This window comes from Chroicocephalus ridibundus, chromosome 2, assembly GCF_963924245.1.
Source record: "Chroicocephalus ridibundus chromosome 2, bChrRid1.1, whole genome shotgun sequence".
Classification (NCBI taxonomy): Eukaryota; Metazoa; Chordata; class Aves; order Charadriiformes; family Laridae; genus Chroicocephalus; species Chroicocephalus ridibundus.
In genome coordinates this window covers 24,073,000-24,094,022 of record NC_086285.1, presented here as the reverse complement: position 1 = coordinate 24,094,022, position 21,023 = coordinate 24,073,000, and the positions used below count along the sequence as shown (strand labels likewise).

Here is a 21,023-nt window from a genome sequence, read left to right as displayed (position 1 = left end):
TAACAGCTCACAGAATTTAATTTTGTTTTCTCATTTCTCTGGATTTTCTCATTTCCTCTAGGCAAGGCACAGACTGTCCCATCTGAACAGGACATTCTGCTTATGCTGGTGACTGAATCACATTTTCTCAACGACACACTTGCTGAAATAAGTTCTCCTTTTCCCATATTTCTGCCAGGATTTCTATGCTCCCAGAAATCCCCAGAGGCAGGGGTAGGTGTGTGAAAAATAAATGCAAATAAATGCAAAATTACACCCTTCATCAGATTTCAGGCTGTTTCAAATTAGTGTCCTTGTCAGTGTTGCAACAAGGTTTACTAACCCAATTGAAGGGTGAAAGGTTGTGACTATCAGACAGAATTTATATTTTAAAGAAATAAGAATAAAAATCATGAGGCACAGCTTGATCCAAAATCCTAATCTGTCTCACAGCATGATAAGGACACGTGCTTCACTAACTGACATATTTCAGAAAGCCATTTACCTCTGAGAAAGAAAGGGGGTTCTTATCTCTCTCAAAACTCCAAAGAATAAAGATACTTTAGAATCTCTATTTCAAGTTCATCTGCCGCCAACATCATCTCTCTTCCACAAACTTTACTTGCTACACCTTAAACAGTCCACCCGTAAATCAATCAATACAAAGATGATTTTTAGAAGAATTTTATTTCTATGACAGGAAAATACAAAGCTGCTCAAACAGAAGAATCAAGTCTTAAAATCCTGAGAATTGTATCAAACTGCATTCAGTGCTTACTTTTATAGTGTGATTATTGGTGTAAAGCAGCAGATATTCACAGTTCACTAGAAGATGAAAACTCTGAGGAATCTGGAACTCATATACTGCTTTCTGTCTTTATTTTTGAGAGCTCCTTTACGAAAGTACTTCAGATTGTAGTGCTCTCATACAACAAGCGCAGTGGAAACATCCCCATTCACGGATACAACATTTATTTGGTATAATCCCAATGCCAAAAGTGAAAGATAACTTACAAAATAACATACAGCCTGATGGAGGCAGCCCTTCTACTTCATAAACCACTATGGATAGGAAGCATAATCACCTAAGAGGATAGTGTGGTTACTCTTAAGTATGCAGTTAAGTGCTCCGCTGGCATAAACAGTATCAGTAAACTACAAAGTATTCTACATATTACCACTAAGATCATAAATACAAATCTCCCATAAATTCTCCACTTCTAACACCCCATCTCTCACGTACGTTTGCATTGTTGAGGCATATTTTAATATTGCATAGTTCTACACAGATAAGGTACTACTGCTTGCATTGTTGTTGCAAATGGCTACATTACTCTTAAATGGGTACCGTTACCACAGTAAATCCCATAGAAACAGGCAGACTTCACATAGATCACTAAATGTCGTAACTTGAAGATAAGAGTACTCTTGAGTAGCATTTCATTTATAAGTACTACATAGAACTTGTGAACTTCCAACGGCTTTGACGTCATTATCAACCCTACAGCTGAGCTGCAACTGTTAACTGTAGCATGTCCTGGAAACACTGGAACACAGTTCTACACAGCACTTCTGCGTCCGTCTCTGGACACGATTTCCAAGAAGAACAGGCAACAAGGATCCTATCAATACAGAAAACAATGAAGTTACCACTCTTAATTGTAAAAGTCTAGGATAAAAGTCACAGAAATTGCCCTGAAATATGAAATTATTGACATAAATTCTGAAGCAAAAAGTTGCCACATGCTGTCTCAACGTTCAAAAAGGACTCAGATCCCTAGCGCCTCCAGTAAGCAATAATATTAACACATCTTGAAACTAGATATTTTATTTAAATACCCATTTCTACATGCACAGTGACATAACTTTTCACTTGTATTTGAAAATCCTGTGAATTGTATGTCTTCTCTGCAACTAAAGTTTAAAGTACTTTTTTTATTATTTACCTAATAAATCTTTACCTAGTTCTATTTATCTTAACAGAGACACAGATCGAAGTATAAATGGTTTGTATTCTCAAATTGGAACAAACATGCACACAATCCATATTTAGCTTTAGAAAGAAGTCATCCAAATTACACCTAAATCATAAACCAGGAAGTTATCTCAACACATTATAATCAAAGTAGTTGATTAAATTTGATAAAGAAGGCGTAATTTTTGTCCATAAGACCAATAAGCCAAAACTGGATAGTTTCAAATCCTACCATCTCATGAGGAGTGAAGCCAAATGTTTTAGCTTCTCCTCGTTACTCAAGGAGGTCTGGCTCGAGTCAAGATGTGCGTGTCACTGCCAAAAATGATGGATGGTGTGTGCTCCTGTACCCTATCCAGTCTCAGTCAATCGCTACTTTTTAAAAAACATCTTTCCAAACTACATTTAATGATCTCTAAAACAAAAGCTTATTTTAAAGTAAGTTACCCTCTTTTATTCCTCCTGACCCACTCTTTTCTTTCTGCTTATCGTCAGTATCGTGGTGCCCATTTCACCTCCACTGTTCATCCTTCCTTCCACACACGCTTTCCCAGAATGCCAATGCCTCTATTCTCATGTACCTCACTACTTAACCTTTTCTGTCACGTTCAGCCATGTTTCTTGTCTTTTCCTTTCTGCATTCTAGTTGTTAACCACCTTTCCCCCTTCGTGACAGAGACAGAGCCATGCCCAAAATCCCAAAATGAAATTATATCCTTACCTGTCATCTCTGATTGAATAAAAAAAGCCATAGCCATGTTGTACCATAGGGAGTGCAGATCCAGTAAGTCTGGTATAGCCAGTCAGACTAGTTGAAAGAACAAAATTCCCACCTCCTCCACTGTAAAACAACACAAAACTAACCCAGTGAGTTTCACAAAAGTGATTTTATCCTAGAGATCAAGAAATCAGCATGCATAAGGCCAATGTAACAAAGTCCTCGGTATCAAGGGATACAATCTCCCCACAGGACAAGAATACGAAATACCTAGCTGTGAAGGCATTATCCACATAAAGTTCTGGCACTGGCAGTCCTTGCTCCTGTGCTATGAGTAGGAGACCCAGAAGATGACGATCAAATCCTGTCAAACAAATGCAAATACTGCATCATTAACAGCAGCATTTCCTGTTTTTCTGCTTCTTCTGGTCTGGATAGCTTGAAGCTCTAATAGCAGCCGAAGGACAGATAAATAACAGTCTACTAAAAACCAAGATTCATATTGTAGCATACAAAAGCATTTCCCAAATATTTGATCTAAGAGTCCTTCATCACTTTCATCTTGCGACAGTGAGTCCAAATGCAAAAGAACTAAGTAATAGAAACCCAGCACAATTCCTGTGGAAAACAAAAGCCAAGAAAACTTTCATTTCAGCCAAGGAGGATAAGTTCCACAGAGTGAAACTGGCCCACTTGGCATTCGGTAGACAAGGTGAAGAGGCCTTCAGGGCCACAACTGCCTAGATACTCTCTCCATCCTACTTGGTGACTTACAAAGGTTCATCAGGTGATTATTTCCCAGCTACTCTCTCTCATTCACAGAATAGTTTAGCATGCTAACACAGGTGGGTGAGGATTTCACCCAAATCTCTCTTCTGCCTTAAAAGACTGCATTTCCCACTTTCCAGACAAGCATGTATTTGATCAGAAGGTATTCTGAAATAACGTTTAGCTGGGCAGAAAAAGTGAATTAATATTCAAAGTGCACGTGTCTTCAGGGCACAAGGAAGGGTGCAAGAACTAGGTTTTAGTTCCTCTCCCCAAAATTTAAGTATAAGATGTTAAGGGGTAGTTTTTACTCAGGTTGAAAACAAGGAGACAGAGAAAATGTATTAGCAAACAGCAATATTCCCTTTTTACCCATAGGAAAAAGCTAAACAAGAAAACTTTTGATTTCAGAGTACCTTTGCCATTCTCACAGTCTTTCCTCATTTTATTGTGCTTTGCAAATGCCTTATGCATCAGCTGTAGTCGTTCATAAGTCTGTGTAAAGTAGAGGACACAGGATTAAAAAAACCAACAGAAATGAAAAAACAGTGCAGATGAGCGACACATCAGAAACCCCAGATCAACAAGTTTTTCCCTTTCACAGTCTCTAGCAATTTTAGATAGAAGAAAGTGGAGGAACTTGAAAGGTACATTAGAACCTTCCTCAAAGTTTCTCCCAAATCCAAATTCCTTTTTCTGCAGAACTTGCTCATTTGTTTGCTTTATTTCGGGTTCTGTTACTTCGATCACTTTTGCACTGAACAATATTCTAAACCTCACGCTCTTTCTCAAACAAGCGGAAACAACGGAAAGCAGGCACTGTGAAACAGAGTAATCAAAACCAAAAACTTCCCACAGTACCACTTATTTAGAAACACGCTGCCTTTTAGCAGGTGCAGCTGCATTTACATGATCACCATGCCCTGAATTGGTCAGGCAGCTGGACTAGATGATCACTGTAGATCCCTCCAGCTGAAGTATTCTATTCTATCATTTTCCATGGGTGAAAAAAGAAAAAAAAAGAGAAAAAAGTCTGTGAAGCAAAAGCAGAAAATGAAATAAAAAAAGACCCTTATTAAAACATACACAGTGACAACTGCATTCTCAAATTTTCCTGCTGATTGAAATACTACTTCCATGACAGTACTTTTTTTCAATTTTACATTGAAACTTAAATATTAAAACCAGAGAGAACAGAATACAAATACACGTTTTGGTAAAGGAAGCCTAGAGAAAGAGCTCTAGACACCCAACATCTTGGCTTCTAAGATCTTAGATCTTACTATCTCTTTAGTTATAACTACTTAAGAAGCACCCTTTATCCTTTTTATTCATTACACAAGAGGCTGCAGCAAAGAACGTGAAACAAGGGCAGCAGCCACTCAATTTGGATAAAAATCAAGCTAAAAAATAGCAATAGGAAGATAGTTGGAGATGCTATTTAAAATTAGAAAGAGAAGAAGGCTACAGTTAGTGTTAGAAGTAATGAATCTCTGTGTGTACTACCTATAGAAGCCTGCTAATGGTTAGAAGATAACTGAAGAGCAGAGAAATAGCAGGAATCCATATTTGCTATAGGAAAGCAGACTTGAATAACAGCCGGGAAATTGAGTTTTAAAGCCGCAGCACATGCCAAGAGAAGCCAGTGACACATACTTCCTGATAGCCATATATATTCCTGTACGTTTCTCAGATGCGCTAATAATATAGAACCTTTGAATTTCCTAAAGATATGGAGCCTTTTGTCTCAGAAACCTTCTCCTTGCTTCGTGTCTCAGGCTCTGAGAAACCCACAGTGAAGACGACAAAAAGAGCTTTAGTACAGCTCACGCTTGGCAAGAGAGGCATGAAATGCTCCACCAGCCAAGCACCAGAGGGTAGCTGCTGGGAAAAGAAAAAGGTCACCAGTTCAGCTATTCAGAGGCAAACTCTGGAATACATCCCTGCTGCCACTAGGACGCAAACAGATTTCAATCTTGCTCTCAGACTCAGTGATAATCGATTAACATTTCCTGATTTCACTTAAAAATTAGAACAACAGAACCACGCCACAGCAGAATACATTGGTTCCAACCCAGTTATTTTTGGAGGTGTGAAAAAAACCAAATAAAAATCAGCGTGAATGTAACCCAAGACACTTACATTCTTGAAACCAAAAGGTAAATAGGGTAGAAAACCAAAACAAGCCCACACATGACAGCTCACCTCAGTCACAATGACCAGAGCCAGACTTCAAGCAACCCAACATGTGAAATTTGTCTCACTGGAAACAGGCCAATTCCCATTAATGACACAATAGAAAAATGAGTTTTAAGCGGTTCAAGTGACAGGCCTTCTAAATACATTATGATTAAAGCAGGATTTCAGTATTTACACTGCTAGAAGGATCCAGCATGGACTTGCACCACTCCACTGCTTCCATAGTACACGATCTTACGGTCTCTGTGCGGCCATGATAGAAACGCCTCGTCATGGCAGTTTCGTAACAGCAGCCTGGGCTAAGAAAAATTATGGAAGAGTATCTCATTAACTTCATAAAACTATATGCTACCTCAAGGAAAAAACAAAACAAAACAAAACAGAGTCCTGCCAAGTATCTCATACATCTAGTTCAGTAAGTCACTAATTTTCTTGAAATTTTGTGTCTGAAAAAGAGCCACAAAGGAACTCCACAAGCTTTTATGAGACAGATGGCTGAAAAAGTACTAGTACTATAATCATACCTTGAAAAGACTGGGGTGTCATGGCTATTTTCTGCAGACTACAGATCTATCTCTAATATAATTAAGCTGAAAATATGCAAGCTTCAGTTTCACTATATATTTCCATTAAAGAAACTATCTACACCATCCAAAACCTCAAAAATTAAGAGACGCACTTGAAACAAGCAGCGTGTCCCACTGCATTTATAAATAAAAGGCTCAAACCCTTCTCTATTGCATACTAACCCATCCAGCTTTTACCTGGAGCATCCCCAGCCCTACAACAGCCTACCATTTAACACACAATTTACATGAAACATACTCGTGTGTTTAGAACAGACTTAACAGGCTATTTTAATCAGACAATTAATGTATTCCAGTGTTCAGCAAACTGAGATCTACCAACCTTTCTTATGACAAGACAGGCATCTCCAGTGACTAAGCATCATGCTTATATGATGAAACCCTTGTTTTTCTGAAGCAAGCAATACTCGCCAGCTCAGTAATGACTTAAACAAGCCATGATCAGTGCTAGTTAGCAAACAGAAGTTTGAGAAGACCAATACCAGGAAGGATGCTGCCTTTTACCAATAATACAAAATAAAGTTACACAACCAAAAACGCCGAGTCAGACATTTGGAGGGTCACCATCTATATCTCTATTATTCTGTCCAAACCTTCACATCTAATGTTGCTAAAGGAAGTGAGACACTGAGGTTTGTGAGGCTTTTTACAGGCTTGGAAGACTTAACTATTTTACTGATGGCTGTTGCTTGCTACAGATAAAACTTTCTTCTCCATATGAGCAACTATTTGACATTAAAGAATCACGCATTCAGTGTTTGCTCGAATATTTACTTTGTACAGCCCAAATTCATGTTTTCATGGATTGTCTTGTGCATTATATCTCCTGATCCACGACTTTACTCAAGAAACTAGTTTTTAATCCCTAAACTGGGTAATGAGATTTTCTTACCGTCCATGGCATTTGTAATAACCCAGCTGAAGGGCAAGCTGCACAAATGTATCAGGATGAAGTTTCTTCTTTCTAATCAATGCTTTGCCGAAGGATGTGAAGGCATAATTCACTAGCTGCAAGTCAGATACCTGTCAAACCACAGAAGGAAAAAAAACCAAACACGTCATCAAGAAACTGCAAATATCACAACTTGGTTCACTTCAAATAAAACACATTCAACATAAACCAACAATGTAACAAATTAAACCATGGTGTTGAGTCCCTCGATACACCAATTCATCAATAACACACATCCCTGTTCTCCAGCATGGAGAAAGGCCTGCTAAAAACACGCAAATAGAATGGGCCGGGGGTGGGGTGGGTGGGGAGTGACAACTAAGAGAAGCAGAAAGAAATTCCACCTTTTCGTAATATAGTTCTTTAGTACGTCCAATTTCACTTATAATTTTTTGATCCACTGTGAATACAAGTTCCTCTGGCCAAGGAATATCCCTCACTTTATCTGATCCCTGGGAGGATGCAGACAGAAAGAAAGAGAAAAAACAGAGAACGTTATCCATAAGAAAAGACACTAACTAATATATTTGAAAATTTAAAGGATAGATACCTTCCATTTTCCTTCATTTTCAAGAATCTTCTTTTCGGCATAAGCTAACATGCTAATTAAAGCCATGGCATCAAAAGGAGAATGCTAGAATCATAAGACAAGATATCACATTATTTGCATAACTGCAAGAGGATCAAATTGCTTTTTCCATACTCCACTTTTTCCTGCAGACCAACAGCTTTTCTGTTGGACTTGTTTTTCTAGTTCTATAATACACAGAAGTCCACCCACTGTTTTGAATGCTCTGAAGCCAGATAGGGAGGCACAATATACCACTGCTGTGGAAAAGCAGATTTCAGGCAAGATGTAGGCCCTTCTGGCCATTCAATAACAAGTTTAAAAAAAAAAATCTGAGTTTAAAAAACACAGCTGTTCAAATAGCTACGTAATATAAAAAGTTAATTTTAAGCCTTCTTGTGCAATGTATTTTTTGTCTTTGGAACTCCCTCTTTAAATACTTTTAGAAGTAAGATTATGATTTCAGATTTCGTGTTCCTAATTCAAGTATGGTGTAATATCAAACACTGTGAAAGCAGACTGCTTTTGGAAGCTTGCCAGACAAGGTGCCTGGTAAACAAGGCTACACTAAAGAGGGACGCATGAAACACTTAAAATAATACCCTAAAAGGGAAAACTTAGTAAATAAATACTTGAAATGTTTATAAGGGGGAAAAAATTTTCAACTTACATCACAGAACGCGCTACAGGTTCCATTGGAAAAGAATATGCTATTGTAGGATTTATCTCCCCAGCGTACAGTCGGATCACCTGTTAGCCCCAGCCTTGTAACCTAAAGCAAAATTTACACACTGTGGGTTTTAAAAAACAGCGAGCACACTGACAACCTCTGCCAGCTAAATCAAGCCTACATTAAGATGGTGAGACCTCCCCAAGAGATAAGATGTTTTCATCCAGTTGAAGATGAAACATGATTATAAGCCTAAGTTTTTAATTTAAAGAGTGATAAGTTCATTACTGTATTTTTGAGGACCCTAAAGGAAAGCGCCAAAATATTAGGAAGGTAGATTTCAGCAATTCCCATTTCCAATGTTCTAACAATTCAAATATTTAAGTATTCCTATGGATCAAGAAGAAGCATTATCTGCATATTTATCTGCTCTGTTCTGAAAGAGCAAGAAGGTGCTACTCCTGCATATACGCAGCAGAAATTTTTATACGAAGACGACCAGATATGAATCATCAGAAATCCTTAGCTACCTCAGTGTAGTCCTCAGGAGTCGCATGGGGACTCGAATCATCAAGGCAGACCACAAACAAACTTCTCTGAATTTTTTCCAGGAGAGTTAAGTTCTTTGGATCGAGATCAATCAAGTATTCACGTAACTAGAAAGCATGAAAAGACAAAGCTAAGCGAAATGATGTATTTCCAGTGATCACAGTGCTTTTCTCAGGAATCAGCTGTTGAAGTATTCCCACCTCGGCCCATTTTGTCCTTTCGTTGCTTGTTAAGGCTGCCAGTCCTGGTCCATCTGGTTCACTATGGCATCTTTTCTGTATATAAGTAAGTTGCCTTTAAGAAGATTTCAAAAACTGAGGTTAACAAAGAACATACGGAGAGAAGGTAAAAGTCACCCTTTTTATCTCTCTCTCTTTTGCCAAGCTGAAATTTTGGTTCCCCATTCACAAGCTAATGTGAATATTCAGGAAGCACGGATCAGCTCCCTCAGACTCTAAGGGCAACTGAAGACCTGCTCTGTTTTCTGTCACTAACGGTCAATTCAGAATGCGGCTGCATGTACAAACTGACATGTAAACAACCATGATCCCAAAGTGTTATTATACACTTAATTTACAAATAGATTTAAGACTTCAGCAGTGCAGATCAAACTTCCCCACGCAGCAGACATCTACAATACTGCAGCTTTTATAGCAACTAATGAGATACAAGGGCAAAACTTCCACTCAAGATAAACCACGAAATTTAAAGCAGAACAGTAGCTACAGTACATCCTAAACGTAGAGGCTGAACTACACAAGAATACTTTTCTTCCTGTCTTCTCCTTGCATTTCCCCTTTCCTTTTCCCTTCATTAACAGAGAGCTAATTTTTAGTTTGCGAGTTCAGTTTTTCACATGCTGTTCTACATGTTAAAGAAACTCCACAAATTACAGGCATTTAATCTGGCTCGTCCTTTGTTCCAGCACTCTTGCCCATTAAACTGCACTACTGATCTTTAGTTACACAGTTAGCAAAAGCGTAAGAAACCCATGACGAAGGTACAAAAAAAAAACACCAAAACAAAACCAAACAAACATACAAACAAAAAAAAACGACCCCAAACCATCACCAAACCAGACCCAACCTGTCCTTTCTATAGACAAGAGGAAGCTTTAGGGTTTTTTGTCTGTATTCCAGGCATTCATTTCTTTGTTACTTGCTTGATCTAATAGGTACAACTACAGAAATAAGAAATACACGTGTTGAAGTATCATCAGTATGAAAGTATCAGATTGTCAAGAAAAAGTGATTTTTGAGCTTCTCTAACTATATTTTGTCTTGCCTAAGGCATTTCCTACTGAAACATCTTCATTCAACCCTTTCGTGTTATGTTCTATAGGTGTATTACAACAGTATGTGATCATCATGCTTCATGGCAAGAAGATGTCATCCACTAAACAAGAATTTAATCTGAACCCTCAGCTAGAGGAGAAGCTGTAGCCTCTCTAACACCTAATTCTTTGGGGTAAAGGGGACAGAAAGACTCTGGTGTGTAGCTTAAATAGGACAGCTCGTTTGAAACAAGGCAGTACGAAAACCTGAAAATCTCTGGAGGAGTCACCATATTGCCTTCATGTATAGTATCAAACGCAAACACTCGACCTCGACACAGGACTATTAGGTGAGATGGGCATTCACCTTCAGTCTCTGAAATGAAACAAAAAACAAAACATGAAAAATCCAACCATGGGGATAAAGTAACAGATACAGAAAAAACACTCAGGAAGTCCTGCAGACCTATTTTTTGGTTCCAAATGAGGCAGACTTTATACAGTTAAAAACAGGAAAAAAGAAAAAACAGTAACTTTTGAAATCCAATTGCATGATCTTATTGCAAATTTGAAGGCATTTTTAAAACTCAGAGAAAACAGAGAGGTACGTAACTTTCACTGTTATTAACTACTTCAAGTCATTGTCATTACCAAGTAGCAAATGTTATTTATTTGTGTATCTTGTAGGCACAAACACCCTCTGCCAAAAGGAGTGTTGCTTGCTGAAAGCTGATCTACCAACTTTTGCTCTTGCTTGTTTGGTTTGTGCGGCTTTTTTTTTTTGTTTTTTTAAAGGGATGAATATAACACCGCACGCCTGCTGCTAAGACACTTTGCAAATGATTGAGCCCTTCAGTTGTCAGAGCGTTTATGTGACCAGTTTCAGTTATGCACTCAAGATCCTAGCTCCACTACCATGTCAATCAGACCTGATCTGTAATCTGCAAATCTGTAAAAAGGGAGCACTGACACACCACTTTGGCCACTATACCAAAACATGGATGGTACTGGGCCACACTAGGCCAGGTACGCTTGCATAGCATTGCCTTATTGAATCCATCTATCTGGAAAGAAGAGTAAATAAAGTCGGAAAAGATTCTGACAAATAAACAGATGTTAAAACCCCAAGAAATGTGGCCACTGTGCTAAATCTCTTCCAGTCCAGTACTGGAAGAAATGTATACTACTTTACCCACAAGTATTTAACTGAGTGGGTATCCACACAAGCCTTAATTTTAAGTATAAACCTTTTACACTTATCTTTATGGTCCTACTTTCTAAATTAGATAATACAATTCAACATATACCTGATTGAAGACATTCTAGAGTGAGGAATTTGTCATTTTACATAAACCTCACCTTCATAGATCACAAAATTAATTTCTAACATAAGAAAAATCAGAAGGGATGACATCAAATTCAATTACTATAGACAGCATCCTCCTAACCTTAGCTGTCTAAAACAAGGGCTAGAATTAAGTTTGGAAGTTAACATACCCAGCATTAAGCATCTGAGATCTCACTACAGTTGGCAGAGATCTACCCAATACACTTAATGACATCTAATAAGCTTTTCACCTGTTCTCATTAAGGTGTCTGCTGCAGGCTGAAACAAATAGCTCTCCAGGTTCCACTGATCAGGCTCTTAGCTTTTACTGTGGTCTTTGATTCCAAGCTGACATTACCTGTCAAATTTTAGGTGCCCTACTCTGCAATCTGAATACTACTTCCAAGTGTTCAGACCACATCAGTTCCCTCTACAGCCAAAGGAGAAAAACAGATCCCTCTCCAGATGGGAATTCCTTCTACCTACCTTAGATACCTGCATATTTTGGCAGCCCAAATGCTTCTCTAGAGGTATTCATATTGCTCCATGAATCACAGAGAGCCAAGACAACTAACTGAACTAAATATTTCATCTGGAGGTAGACAAGCTACATGGAAGTGGATATCACCTGCTGTGTATGACATTAAAAATGATATAAACAAGATTATTAAAGTTCTTACAATATTTCAGGGCAGAAAAGAGATATGAGTGACATAAATTGCATCTCCACAGGATAATAGCTTTGTTTATTAAGAATGATCAAAACAGAACACTGACTTTCCACCATTTGAATGCTTCTTCTACATTTTGGTATTTAAACTGACTCTTCAACTGTCATGTTAAAATCAAACCCTTGAAACTTGCCTTCAACTTCGCATTTTCTTGTCATATCCTGTGGTATGGAGATTTCCCTATATATTTTCTACGGAGCAAGACAATACCTCCTTTTTCTTGAATTCCCAAGTCTTACAGGAATTCACATCTAGACTATCTAGAGTGACACTGCTGAACAACTCTGCATGCATCAGAATGTGTGTGGGAGAGGTGTTATGATTTCAGTTAGCTGATTACTAATACTACAGTATTTGTTAGTGGAGGATGAGTAAGAACATTATACTTCTACCCTAGCTCTTTATCCTGTACCTTAGAAAACTGTTGGGAGTTTAAGAGAATGGCTTCAAGAAGCACTATGGAGTAATTTCAAGACTGAATATACAAAAAGCTGACCAAGCCAAGAAACAGCACAATGATAGAAAATAAGTATGAATTATCTCAACCGAATGTATGGGAGCAGACTCGAGAAACACATTCCATGGAAAAAGAAGCAATTAGTAATGATGCTGAAATTCTGTCCCTGTAACAAATGCGGATGGATTCCATGTATAACACATGGATTTTGTCTTTTTTTTTTCTTCAATTCTTAACACTGGCACACTTCTAGGCATCAGGCTGGTAACATACAATTTAAAGCAGAGCTTTCTTTCAATCTTATTTAGAAAGGACTAAATATTGGAGCAAAAAGGGCATCTGTAGATTAGAAATCTTCTTTGCCTCGTTATATAAGCACTCAACAACCAGCATGTGATCTAGCACTTGAGGAAGCAAGTATTTTATGGTTAAAACGACCCTCCACTAGTACAAAGTCATTTGCTTTTGTTAACCCACGATTTAGGTTTGTTTACCGGTTTTAAAATAACTGCTGATCGAGTCTCTGGTAACTCCAGGAATTTTGCAAGTGCAGAAGAGCATTCGAAATTGGTTCATGTCCAGAACATCATCCCTAGATCTCTCTATAGCCACCTTCTCTCTGTAGTAAACCAATACACCAAAATTAAACAAGAGAGATGATAATTATGCAAGCAGATCAAGGTAAAACAAACACATCTTTTACTGCAAAGAATGCATACCAATGAACATAAGTATATCTTTGTGACTAAAGTACACATAGATCATTAATATTTAGAATCAACTATTTTTTCTTGAAGTCTTACGCTCGTAATAGATCCCAGAATTTCAGGGTGTGCCATAAATTTATAGATGCTCTTTCTATCTGAGTCCCCTCTTTTGCTGGCCAGCAGTGTTCAATAAAGGGACCAGGGCCTCCCATATTGCAGTGTATTTGCGTTGCTATGCGAAGATCAAGATAAGCCACATTCAGCCACCAGTCCTCCAGCTGAAAGTGAAAAGTGTTTAGCGTCAGAATTCAGTTCCAGTCATTAATTCTTTAAGAATCACCTGATTGTTCAACCGCCTGCTTTTTTAGCTTTTTTTTTTTTTTTTTTTTTTTTAAATATTTTGAGTAGTAGTTCCTATATAACAGAAGGCAGGACAGTGATTCAAAACTAACTGCTGAGGATAATGACACATCTAGCTCTTCTATTTTCAAGCTTGAAATAAAACTGAGTACTGCTTAAGACTATTAAACTGTAAATTATGATGAAGATTTCTTCCCCAATATTCATCATCTTAAACTCTTGCAGATGTCACCTGTGGCTGCTGCAAATATCAGATTAATCCATGAAGAATGGAAGGAAAGGAGATTTGTGAGAGAGGATCTGTGTCCTGTTAAGATTTGCAAAGTTCTCATGAATTCCACTTGGTAACAACCTCCCTTGTATCCCTTTCTCCATTGAAAGGCAACTTTAAAATGCTACCTCATAGCTTTCTTCAGGAAGAAAAAGAGATAGAGACCAAGTTCTAAATTCCATTTTATCTATTTTTTTTTTTTGGGGGGGGGGGGGGGTGGGTTGCGCGGTCGGGGTGGGGAGAGAGGAGACGGAAGTGATAGAAGACTGACAGAAAAAGCATTCAAAAGCTGGTTGGTAACATTTCAGTTAGTGAACTCTCTTAGCCACCCAACTTTGAAAAAAACAAATCACACATATATAAGTGAATGTGATCATATCCATAGGCCAAGCGGCAGATATAAAAAGAGATCCTAAGATAGTAAAAAAAAAACCAACACTAAATGATTCTCTAAATTATATTCTGAGCAACCAACTTTCCATAAGTTGAATTACGATTTCTTACATGTCTAAAAACATACCCAGTTCCTTCTCGTCTTAGCTCTTTCCAGTAATTTCTGATGCAACTCTTTCCCAATCCCATTTTCAAATTTTTTAACTATATCTTCAGTTCTTTGATACTCTTCTTGATTTAGAAATGGCTTCACTGTAAAAAGGAAATGTTTTTATTTTAAAAACAACTGCATACTGAGATTTATTCCAAGACTTATATTTATAGGCAAGTGAGTGGATGAAAATACTCAAAATCTGTTTTTCTAAAACAAATATTTGAAGGGAAAACACCTTTTAAATATCTGTAAATAAATGACAGTATGTTCTAATAAAACATAAATACATACTTTTAAATAAATACAGACATTGGCAGATGAAAGCAATTGCTGAAAACGTGAAATACCTAACAGACAACTAAATCCAATATATTTAAAACTCTGTAGCTGGAATACTATGGAGTTCTGTAACTCCATCAGCTGCCACACAATTCACTGAATAATTAATTTCACAGGAACTTCATTTGTAAATTAATGCATTGAGCGGTACTTGTCTGCCACCCTACCATGTCTGCACCAACCATAAGCTACTTGCCTTTATTTTCAGAATTGGCCTACAAGCACCTTGCCCATCAATTCTCATTCACTGTCCCCACGTTACACACACCTTTGAATGAAACTGATGGCAGTTACTACTACCCAATTTTTATATTTTAAAAAGTTTCTGGATTCCTCTCCATCAATTATTTACACGCATTGCAAAGACCCCCCCTAGAGTCTTTTCTTCCCCAGGCTGAACAGTCCCAGCTCTCTCAGTCTCCTCTCGCATGTCAGATAATCCATGCCCTTATTCGCCCCCATGGGCCTTCGTTGGGCTCATGCCAGTATGTCCAGGTCTTGCTTGTACTGAAGCCCAGAAATGAACACAGCACTTCAGATGTGGCCACCCAGTGCTGAACAGAGGGGAAGGATCACCTGTCTCTACCTGCTGGCAACACTCCTTCTAATGGAGCCCTGAAGGCTGCTGGCCTGCCAGCCTGCCTTGCTTTAAAGGCACCTTGCTGGCTCACGTTCAACTTCATGTCCACCAGGACCCCAACGGCTTTTCTGCAAAGCTGCTTTCCAGCCAGTTGTCCCCAGCTTGTGCTGGTGTGGTGGGTTATTCCTCCCTGGCTGCATGACTTGGCACTTCTCTTTTCTTGACGAACTTCATGAGGCTCCTGTCAGCCTGTTGCTCCAGCCTGTCAAGCTCCCTCTGATGATAGTACAACCATCTGGAACATCAGCCACTCCTTCCAGCTTTGTATTGTTTTCAAACTCAGACTGCACTCTGTCCCATCATCCAGGTCATTAATGAAGATGTTCAACAACACTGGACGCCTGGGGTACACCATCAGACAATGGCCTACATCTGGAATTCGTGCTGCTGACCATAAACCTTTGAGCCCCGCAGCCGAGACAGTTTTCAGTCCACCTGACTGTCCACTACCTAGTCCACACTTCATCAGTTTGTCTATAAGGAAGTTTATTTACAAAAAAAAAAAAAAAGCACTTTTGATGTGACAAAAAGCCTTGGTAAAGTCAACATAAACAACATCTAGACACAGCTTGAATCGCACCACCATCAGTTGTAAACACAGATGAAAGAAAGAATAAGAGACAGAGCCATCCACCTATACTATTTATCAATCTACAGTATTCACCCAGGAAAGCTGGAGTTGAAAGTCTCCTCAGACCGACAGTAGTCCAACACTCAGGTTTCACAGAGAGTGACCTTATTACCACACGATATTGTAAAAGACAGCGATTACTCTCTGTTACTCAGGTTACAAAGTCGTTACAGAGCATTATGTGCGTATACACAAGAAAGAAAATAAGCAAAATTACCAGCTTCTGGTCCCTATTTGAGGGGTGACCAAGATTGCTAGGGGACTGGAGCACATGATGACGAGACAAGGCTGAGAATTGAGTTTGTTCAGCTAAGCAGAGAATACCTTGCTGCACTCTGTAATAACTGCATGGAACGGCATAGTGAAGGTAAAGCACAGCTCCTCTCAGAGATGCACAAGAATAGTACAAGAGAAAGTGGACTCAAGTTGGAACACAGGAAATTTCTGGCAAGGAAAACGTGAGTTGTTTTTTGGGTGGGTTGTTTTTTTTTTTTGTTATTGATAGTTTGTTTTTTGGTTCCCCCTCCCGCAACCATGAGGGTGACCAAACACCAGAACAGGTCGCCCAGAGAGGCTGTGGAATCTCCATCCTTGCAGACATACAAAACCCAGCTAAGCAACCCTGAGCAACCTGCTGTGGTTGGATCAGCCTTGACGGGGGCTCTGTTCTAGATGAACCCTTCCCAACCTGCACAGGCCCTGATGACAGGGCCTCTTTCCATTTAAAAACTATTTGATCAGATGTAGAAGCAGCACTATGAGGAAGGAGCAGAACTCATCCCCTTTCTCACTAGAGCAGTGAATCTTCTCTCTTGCCGCTTTCTCCAGGCCCACAGATCTTGTCTTTCTTTCTGCGTAGATCAGCTCCACCCATGAAAGACATCTTCAGTTGCATAGTTAAGGAACCTTCTGGAAAGCTGGAACTTCGGGTTTTCACATTCCCAGGCTGAGTCCAAGCTTCTGAGTCTCAACCTCTGGGGTGAGCTGAAAGGCTAAATAAATAACATGGCTACAACGACCTTCTCTGCTCAAGGCCTACCTTTAAAACAAGGTTAGTCATCCTGAATCCAAAGCAGAGGCAGCTACTATAAAGTCCAAAACAAGGCACCTTCTGAGACATACTCTGCCCAGCTTTTCTAGTTGACTGGCTTTAAACAGACAAGTGCTTCATTAACAGGTGCAGTAACTAATGCTAAGTGCCTGGGGTCCCCCTACAACCAAAAAAAGACAGGAGTTTCCAAGGAATGATTCACAGCATCTATGAAGGGTCATCTGGAGCTTCTGAACTGTTCTTCAGAAGCACCTCCCTTCCTTCACTCACATTCACAGTCTAAACAAATGAAGAACTTACGCAATGAGAATCACCGAGCTAGCGTCTGGAGTTGTGCACTGCACGTTCTGCCTTTAAGTGATTTGAACAAGGGAAGACACTGGCAGAACAAAAAAATACTGGACTAACTTTCCTCCAACCTCCAGTGAGACTAAAGAAGACCAACAACGACCATCAAAGTTATAGAATGACTTATGTACACGGAACAGTACGTAGGAAGTAACTTTAGCATGAAAAAAGGGGACATGTGATAAGGTATTTATGAAAACACAGATCAGAATCAGAAAACAAGAGCAAACAAATTCACTGTCAGATTTTATCACTCCATGACAGAGTTATTTATTAGCTTGGAAATCCAGCTGGGTGTACAAAACTAGGTTCCAAAGGGCAATTCTGTTATTGCACGTGCATTACTATTGCAGCACATTCTGCATTACAACAAAAAGAAAACATTTTTTTGACACACGTACACACAGGGCATTTTTTCCTTAAAACCACCATTTCAGCGTTCTGTATCAAAACGTGGTGATGTAAGGAACAATAAAGAAAACCTATTGCCATCTACTGGGCCATTTCCACTATACTCAGAATAAAAGGGAACTCAGAGTGAACTTCAGGATTTCTATTTTGGGAAAGGGAGGTTTTTGTGTAATATGGTTCTGTGAAGGACAGAACTCTAGGTCTTACTCTGTTAGCATTCCTGTATTACAGGTAAGATGGCGAGACACAAAGCAGATGTTCCAGAAAAAAAGCTCAATGTCTCCGAGTTCTGAAAATTATTAAAGAAACATAGGAAAGTAGCCTCAAGATACCAGGTAATGTATCTTTGTCATCCCTGATGTATCAAAGCCTGATATGATAATAAAGAACTAATCAGTCATCTCTGCTTTATAAACAAAGCTAGACACCTGTACACTGATTTTGTTTTCAAAACTTTTCTCGTATGGGGATCTTCTTTGAGAGCAACCACTTCAGGACAAAAATTGTCCAAAAATGCCCACTATTGCCTTTTCCTACTACTGTATAGTTAACAGTATTAGTGAGAAAGACGAACATTTAAGTATGAAAAAGTTTGAATTAACCTTTTTTTTTTAAACAAAGATACCGAGCAAACATAGTCATAAACTAAAAAAGTAGGCATTATGCAAAACAAAGTTTGTAGATAGAGAAATATCTTTCATCAGACCAGGTGACACAGCTGAAAAACAAAAACCAAAACCTTAGGAGTAAAAAACCTCAAAGCAAAGAGTTAACCTTCCTACATGTCCAATTCCCTTCCATGCTGAAGAAAGGTAAACAGGGATAAAATGAGAAGTTTTACTCAGGTTGCTCTGGGCACTTAGTTTCCCACTTCGAACCTGAAAAACGCCTTTCACACTCTAAACTTGTCTCAATCCCCCAACCCAATTGTATCAGATGATACAACCTGTCTACAATCACTCCGCAAACATCTTCTGACTAGCCTGGTTACAACAGCACACACCACGCTACTATTACAATATTAAGCCATTACCTGCATCAAGGTATTTACTTAAAGATTCCTCAAGGGGAGGCACGGGCAGGGAAGGCAGAGAATCCTGGTACTGAAACGTTCGCTCCTCAGAGGATTCGAGCACTTGCTTTTCCATGATGCAGATCTGCAGCACAACATCGACAACCCGTTAACGAGGGAGAAGTTTCAGTGAGGTGCTGTATCTCCCCACACTCTTTTCTCTTCCTCCCCAGCCGTCTACTCGGTGGAAGACACCTATGGTGGAAGCGCCCGCTGACAAAGCCGGGACCGAGGGTTTCTCTCCGGCCTGCAGCCGCAGGAGGCACACGCACAACAGGGGGAAGCCAGGACCAGGCGGCTGCTGGTGCTGTCCCCGCACATCCCCACACTAACAGGCCCGAGGCCTGCTGATTTTCTGTCCCGAGGCACAGCCCGGGGACACCCCCCAAACTGACACCGGAGAATTGGGAAAGGGGGGGGGGGGGGGGGGAATCACACACACAACTCCCGGCGGCCCCCGCCCGGCCCGGCTGGCGGCCGCCATCACGCAGCCCCTCGCCCGGGCCCCCGCAGCCGCAGGAACGCCGAAGAGGAGCCGCCCCTGACCGAGCCCCGGCCGTGCCCCGCTACCCCAGCGCTCCCCGCCCGAGCCCCGGCCGTGCCCCTCTACCCCAGCGCTCCCCGCCCGGCAGAACAGCGGCCCGGGGCGGGACGGGGCCCAGCAGGCGGGGGCACCACGGCAGCGCTTACGGCAGCTCCAGGCCCGCAGCGGGGCACTGCCCCGGAGAGGCGTGGGTGAACGGGGCTGGGGAGTGAGGAGACAGCCGAGTTGAGCCGTCCGCACGACCCTCTGCCCCGCCGCCGCCCACAACCCGGCCGAGGAAAGAGGCGGGCGCGGGGCGCCGCTTACCCTGGTCGGGACGGGCCCGCCGCCGCCTCAGCCGGCTCGCTGCCTGCCTTCACCTCTGCCCCACTTCTAGGCGAGCCCCGGAAGCCGGGCGGGGCGGCGGCGGCCGTGTCTTTGCGGGGCTTCGGGGGCGGGAGCAGAGAGAGGCCTCGCACGGCCTGGGCGGGCCCCGGAGGGAGGTGTGAGTAAACGGTCATGGGGCGGGGGGAAGCGCAGCCGGGGCGGTGCGGAGGGCTGTCCCGGTGTGTGCCCTACCACGGTAGGGCCTCTCGCCAGCTGATGTCCCCCGCGGGCTGTGCTTGTAGCCCCGGCGGCATCCGCAGTGAGCCTGAGCCCATCTACGAGCCCTGGGGGGCTCCTGGCCCGGGGGTAAGTGGCCCTCCTGCTTTGCAGGTGGGGAGGAGCTCAGGGGTCTGCAAGGACGTTTCCGTGGCCAGACCGGTAGGTTTCTGTGTGTGGCAGGGAGGCTTGTGGAGTGTGCTTGCAGCCCCACACGAGTCGGGGAAGCACAACCCACCCACAATCCAGTGAGACCAGGGCTTGGAGCAGTCCTCACCTCCTGGAGCAAACGCTTCACCACATGGGGAAACACCACTTGCAGTGGGAAAGACACCTGAGGCCGACCCAGCCCCACCTGCCATGGTTAATGAGGTCTCTGCTGACAGAGACACCTGCCAGTACTGCCCTTGTGCACGCCGAAGGGGTCTCTGCCACCTGCCTGTATACCTGGGTGATGTGTGATGGAGAGCTATGGCTCAGCCCAGAGATTTCCCCCTCTACCACTGTCGCTGGGGGATCTGGCTGCACTGAAGAGCTCCCAAGCCCTGAGGAGTTCCTGACGAAAGTCTGGCAGCTCAGGTAGGCCTTGAAGTAGTACTACGAGCAGTTTGATGTGACGTAAGTCTAGCTTTGAATGAGTGTAGTATCAGGGCAGGAGAATGAGGTGCGTGTCAGGCTGTCTGCATTATGCAAGAGTCTACATGAGGTAGAAGGTTTGGATCAGGCTAAGGATGTAGCTCGATGCCTGCCATCACTGCCTCCAGGCA

At 41.3% G+C, this 21,023-nt stretch overlaps 2 protein-coding genes and 1 pseudogene across 2 annotated transcripts in view; 2 read left to right on the top strand and 1 right to left on the bottom strand.

Moving 5' to 3' along the window:
- The window catches only part of LOC134510541 (ATP-dependent translocase ABCB1-like), a 35,189-nt pseudogene extending 34,226 nt beyond the window's left edge, over positions 1-963 (top strand).
- On the bottom strand, positions 648-20,122 carry CROT (carnitine O-octanoyltransferase). The gene is made up of 17 exons (XM_063324764.1): positions 19,981-20,122; positions 19,092-19,215; positions 14,612-14,736; positions 13,557-13,738; positions 13,248-13,372; positions 10,506-10,614; positions 9,166-9,259; positions 8,947-9,072; positions 8,417-8,518; positions 7,729-7,812; positions 7,523-7,630; positions 7,119-7,249; positions 5,815-5,938; positions 3,857-3,935; positions 2,943-3,036; positions 2,676-2,795; positions 648-1,601 (listed from the first exon to the last, which is right to left on the bottom strand). Exons 2-17 carry the CDS (start codon positions 19,204-19,206, stop codon positions 1,481-1,483), a joined length of 1,839 nt encoding a protein of 612 aa, XP_063180834.1. The 5' UTR covers positions 19,207-19,215; positions 19,981-20,122; the 3' UTR covers positions 648-1,480.
- The window catches only part of OLAH (oleoyl-ACP hydrolase), a 32,595-nt gene continuing 31,643 nt past the window's right edge, over positions 20,072-21,023 (top strand). The window contains exon 1 of the mRNA XM_063324766.1: positions 20,072-20,158. The gene's annotated coding sequence lies outside the window, so the exon portion shown is untranslated. The remainder of the gene's footprint in view (positions 20,159-21,023) is intronic.

Coding starts and splice junctions, on each gene's coding strand:
- CROT (XM_063324764.1), bottom strand. CDS start 19,206: ATGGAAAAGCAAGTGCTCGAATCCTCTGAGGAGCGAACGTTTCAGTAC. Junction 9,073..9,165: donor AAAGGACAAAATGGGCCGAG/GTGGGAATACTT, acceptor CATGCTTTCTAG/TTACGTGAATACTTGATTGA. Junction 3,936..5,814: donor TGCTGGATCCTTCTAGCAGT/GTAAATACTGAA, acceptor TACTTTACACAG/ACTTATGAACGACTACAGCT.